General features: G+C 35.5%; 1 protein-coding gene across 1 annotated transcript; it reads right to left on the minus strand.

Annotated features, from left to right (window-relative positions):
- Nucleotides 1-1,154: 1,154 nt before the first annotated feature.
- Nucleotides 1,155-2,986, minus strand: LOC108991731 (probable galacturonosyltransferase-like 1). The gene has a single exon (XM_018966109.2). It carries the CDS (start codon nucleotides 2,657-2,659, stop codon nucleotides 1,547-1,549), a length of 1,113 nt encoding a protein of 370 aa, XP_018821654.1. The 5' UTR covers nucleotides 2,660-2,986; the 3' UTR covers nucleotides 1,155-1,546.
- Nucleotides 2,987-6,000: the final 3,014 nt, after the last annotated feature.

Raw genomic sequence — 6,000 nt, forward strand, 5'->3', positions numbered from 1 at the left:
ATATATATATAAAATATTAAGAAACAATTTGGTAATAAGTCAGATTCTGGAAATAGTAGTGTTGATGAGATTGCATAATATTATATTTAGAAATAAGCCAGTTGGCATTGCATTATTTAATGACATGGAAATGATAATAAGGGCAATTGGCAATGAATAGGTAAAAAGAGAGAAAAATATCTCAAATAAATTTATTATTTTAATCCTATTTAATCCAACATTATATTACTTTAAGATGGTTGAAAAAGTCTTTGTTAAACTAATATTTGAGAGATATGGAAATCATTCAAATAAAAAGATTAACATTCCTTTTAGAGTTGTTTGAAATCTAATATTGATAGTCGGCCAATCTTAAATATCATGAAATAATAAGAGGGCGATAAAAAAATAGATGATGGATATATTTTTTTTAACATAAATATCATTTGAAATGGTATTTCCTGACGACAACAACTATTCTACTAGTTAAGAGCATGCATAGGTTTTGATCGAGGACGATGCTACATTTATTGAGGATTAGTATTGAAATTAAAGGTATGTGATTTGATTGATATAATTCTCAAAATTTAAAATGAAAATTTATCTCTTCTTAAAAAAAAAAAAAAGAGAGAGATGAATACCGAAAATGGTATCGATTATTGTTAAAACATTTATTATTATTTTAAAGCATATTTTTGTGTAATTTAAAAAATATCAAAAATTAAAAAATACAAATGCTAAAAAAAAACACTGATAAGTACACTCTGTATTACCTACTATTTTCCTTTGTTCAATCAAATTGGTGAAAGAGCAAAACAGCTGGCTTAAGTGTCTTTCCAGCCACAACCCATTACCAAGCATTCAATATCTGGCTGAATTAAAATAGAAAATATTTTTCTTAGCTATAAAAAAAGAAAAAAAAAAAAAAAACTGATTGAATGAGGAAGAAAAACTAAGACCGTACTGTTAATCTTATTGATTAGACAGTAAAAAACTACTCAAATCTTTTCAAATCTGTCAAAGAATTGACCCTTTAAGCTTTTCGTTGATCTAGACGACTATGGTACACTGATTTACCAACTTAATGATAAACTGCAGGGAAAATAATGGCCATTAATGCCAACTGAATAATTGGAAGAAAAAGCAGATCAAGAATATGAAAAGCATGAAAGAACTTGACATAATTCTTTTCTTATTCATTAAGTATTAAACCAGGCAAAATAGCTCTTCTGCTGTACAGACTTCGATACAATTATCATACGTGCATCCGTGGTTACAAGACTTACGAATCCCATTTCTGGGCAGGATTTTCTTCTTCTTCCCTATTATTACACAATTGGAAGATTGAAACTTTAACATATATGAATTAATCCCAATACTTTTTGGGGTATATTGTGATCTCCCCAATGGGTTTGATAGTACCTGTATAATCTTACAAGAACAAACTGATCTCTTTCCAAAGACGAACAGTTCATCTCCTTAATTTTGGCTCTCTGACTAATTACAAGCGCCGGAGAGAGCATAATCCATGGCTTGGGAACTCTATAGAGAGTGAAATTCTTAGACTTTAAGAATCCAACGTAAATGGAGTCTGCAACAGATCATAGGGAGCCCAGAGTGCGTCCAACGGGCATGGCCGGTTTGCGTCCAGACGAGCCCAGGGTTTACCTTTCCCACTCCAATGCAAAAGACTAACCGGACCCGGGTGCAGATCCCGGCAAAGTCCCCTGAAGTTGTCGCCGCCCAGTCCGTGTTGGTTCCATTTGTGATCAACCGAAGCTATGTTTCCAGCAAACACAAGCAGAAATGGCGGTAGAGATCCCAGTTCGTAGATTCTCATCCTCTTCTGCAGCTCCATCCACTCCTCAATCCTTGTCGTGTAATCTTCATCTCTCCACCGGTCAAGATCGATTACCATCACCCCGGTGTTGAAGTAACACGGTTTCCGGTTGGCGAAAGTCAGGGACAAAGAAGGATTGGACCAAAACGTCGGGGTGAAATAGAACGTGAAATTGGCGTTGCAGTACTCCGGGGCGGCGAGGACCGAGCTGGCCCCCAACGGCGTGGCGGCGAGTTTGGCAATGTCATCCACGAGAATCAGGTCGGAGTCGAGGTAAACAACTTTACGGACACATGATGGCAGGAGTCTAGCCAAGTAGCTGCGAGCGTAGTTGAGGGGACAGTCCAAGGCAGAGCGGATGGAGGTGGAGATGAGGCCGGAGACATGAGAGTCGTCGAAGATGTAGACTTTGAATTTGAGGTAAGGGAATGAGTTGAAGAGGGTGACGCGCAGGAGGGAGCTAGTGTTAGCGGAGGCGGAGGCGACGAAATGGAAGAAGATGTTTTCTGGGCAGGAGGAGTGCTGGAGTACGGAGAGGATGGCAGCCATAGAGCCACGGATGTAATGGGTGTCCAGAGTCATTGCTACATGTACTGCTCTATCGGAGCAGACGATGTTAACGTTGCCACTGCTGCTGCTGTCATCTTCATCTTCGTCAAGGTCATCGTTGGTTATGGAAGGACAGTCGGGAGAGTTGTAGAACTGCGGGGCTTCTTTGAACTGCCGTGAGAGAGTAGTAGTAGTACCATTGACAATGGTGGCAGTGTCTGCTATGTTGAAGGAAAATAGACAAGCAAGGAGAAGGAAGAGAAAAGCAAGCTTCAGTGCTGGTTTGGGCATGGTGGATGTGTTGAGAGAGAGAGAGAGAGAGAGAGAGAGAGATATATACTTTTTATACAAAGATCTAAAAGCAAGAGGCTTTTGAATTGGGGATCAGGGTGAGTGAGGTTGTAAAAGTTTGAAACGCGGTTTTGGTTTTAAAAGGGAGGAATATATAGCTGGAGAAATGATGGCAGGGCTGCAGCCTAGCCTGCAGCACATTCCAAGAGAAAGAGGAGGAGGAGGTGGGGGGGCTGAGTCAAGGATATTCCAAATCCAATGCAAGAGTTCAGCTTTTTGAGTTCATATTGTTTGGTGTTGATGAGGTTTTTGTAGCAGTTCAGAGAAACCCAAATGAAAATGGAGAGAAAAGGGAAGGTTCTTGTACCTTTCTGGTGACGGATTCCCTCAGGTCCTACGTCTCTTTCACACGTACTTGTCATTTTTTTTTTATTGAAATAAAGAAAAAAAGAAAGGAAAAGAAAAATTGGGACTCTTTTTTTTTTTTAATAAAAAATTGGGACTTGACAGAAGCAGAAAAAGATAGGGTTTTCTTCTAAGGTCCAGAAAAATGTTCTTTTGTAAAAAGAATGAAAAAAGAGACGAGTTTGGGGTAGTTCTACCAACAAAACTTCAGTGATCAGTCACTGTAAATTAAGCTAGGCTTTGCCTTTCGTGGACCATCACAAGCTCTATACTATAGTCCTTGGTCACTAAATATTAATTGGTCTGCTTGACTATATATCATCAGCTTCAAGCAGTATCTACAGCCAAAGAAATACTCACAATGATTACACCTAAACTCGGTTAACTTTTAAAATATATTATTCATTGTCCTTTTAACTATTATCATTTCATTACCGTATTTAGTGATTTGATGCCACATCAGATAATGAGATTAAAAAAATTTATAAGTCTAACTCATCTCATAAAATTGATTCAACAAGAAATGATTCCTCAATACCCTCCCTTATATGCAAGTCAGTATTTTTTTCTGATCCTTGTCACGAGATAAGTAGTGTGGACCCTCATTCGTCATGTGACAGGTTTTGATAACATGAAGAAATTTATAGACCTAACTCATCTCATAAAACCGGTTCAACAATAGATGATTACTCATTTCTTATAAACATATCTAAGATTTTATCCATAAGTAATGTGAGATTATTCGTTAAATTTTATTATCGCCAGTCATTTCTTGGATGGACGGGTGCAACAGATCTCATGTGGACAATGTGTTCAAATGGGCATGGTTGTTGATGCTTAATAGTCATAACAATCATAGTATGTTGAACTATCGCTCTCCTGGAAAAATTATTTCTGCAGCGATGAAGTCTTTCAAATGAGATCGCAGCAGCATTTAGAATTAATCAAGCATGCATGCATTAAACCAAAAAAAGAAAAGGAAATCATACTTTATAACCAAGTTTGCTCTCTTCTACAGCTAAATCCCACCTTCCACAGAGGTGAAGCGAAGGATTCTCATATATGTTACATTCCATTTGTGTTGAATTTGGTGTGGGAGCTGGTAATCGTACTTTTACAGCATTTTTTTTTAAATACAAAAAAAAAAAAAAAAACAAACACAATACTAAACAATAAAAAAACATAAATGCTAAAAAAAAAAACTCATTTCGATAAGGAAAATCAATAGACTCCTTCAGTGAGTGTATCATTTTCATATATATATATATATATATATATATATATATATATAAAACATGAAGCCACCACAGGATTAGTCGTTGTGTTCCATAAATTTTTTTTCGTGGGATTCTTTATCCAACGTTTACAAAATCGATCATTTCTCTCTCTCTTTATGGGGGAGCACGAAAACTCTTCTATTGCTGGGCCCAAAAGTAGGTGATACTCGATGGTGGTACTATTGCAGAGTACCTTCGGCTTTGTTCATAATTTTCTGATCTCTTTTTAAGTATAATTTAGATAATAAATTAAGATAAGATGAATTGAAATAAAAATTAAAAATTAAATAAAATATTATTAAAATATTATTTTTTAATATTGTTATTATTTTAAATTTAAAAAAATTGAATTGTTTATTATATTTTATCTAAAAATTTAGAAAATTAAATTCTAATAATTAGATAAGATGAGTTGAAATGAATTGAAATCATGTATCCAAACCAGATTAAGTCTTATAGTCTACATGATATCGGTATGGAAACTCATAAACACAAAAAATCACAAGAATTTGAGAAATATTGATACGAGATAGGGTTTTTCTTCAAATTTGATTGGAGGCTGTTTAAAAAATTGACATTTCTTCAATTAGCATATGACAAGCACTTGTTTTTATTTTTCTCAATGAAGGGACTCATGCCGAATTTTTAAGTTAGACTTTTAAGAAGGTTGCGCTTATCACATGCTTAATGGGAACTTGCCATATTTATATACGGTTTAGACGAAAATTTTGTTCTATAGACACATATACAAAATGAACTTTATAATAGTATTTTATTGTTGATTGTGTAAATTTTTCACATAATATTAAATTCTCAATAAATATAATAGAGCCATTTTATATGTTTTTTTCTTTTTTCTAAACAAGCTCGATATATTATAATTAAGAGATACAGAAATATATGAGTAACGGGTAGGGGACCTCGACAAATACCCTTTATTAATTGGTACAACACTATATATATAAAAAAAAAAAAGGGTAATGAAAACAAATAAATGTTTCATACCCTTTCCTACTAAGAGGAAGCTGCACAATGTGGCGGTTTTTATACAATTCGCGAGTGGAATTGTAGTTCCATAACCTTAGGACAAGGTGATTGTAGTGAAGGCATTTTGTCTTGAAGTGGCTATTGGGGAAGTCTACTCCATCTTCACGATTTTGTGGTCCAATAGGACAACTCTTATAATAAAAAGTCAGATAAAAAATCTGAACAACATCGCGTTATACATCGTTGAAAAACTCCACACTCTTCGAATATTTTACTAACCTCTTTAGATATAAGAGTATCCTAGCAAAATCTAAGAAAAAAAAGAGGTAAGGAAAACAATGAGGAAAACAGTAAGATAGAGGCAAAAATAAACGGATTACAGTTTGGACTAACTCTAGTAGACTTTGAAATCTGTGATGGTGCGTGGGGTCCATGCACCTGTCTCCTTGCAGCCACAACAATTAGATCTAAAAGATCTAATGGTGGCGAATTTGTTGGTCTGACACGTGTGATGAGAAAAGCTCCCGAAAGGGATGGTGCTGAAGCCTACGCGTGGCGATTATCATGAAACCGTTATTTCTCTTCGAACGATTGGTGACCTAGAAGCCTTCTCGTACCGCGCATGTCTCTCAGATATTGCCCGAAAGCTGTAAATCTATCTTCATATGTCTA

The sequence above is a fragment of the Juglans regia genome, chromosome 15 (assembly GCF_001411555.2).
Source record: "Juglans regia cultivar Chandler chromosome 15, Walnut 2.0, whole genome shotgun sequence".
NCBI lineage: Eukaryota > Viridiplantae > Streptophyta > Magnoliopsida > Fagales > Juglandaceae > Juglans > Juglans regia.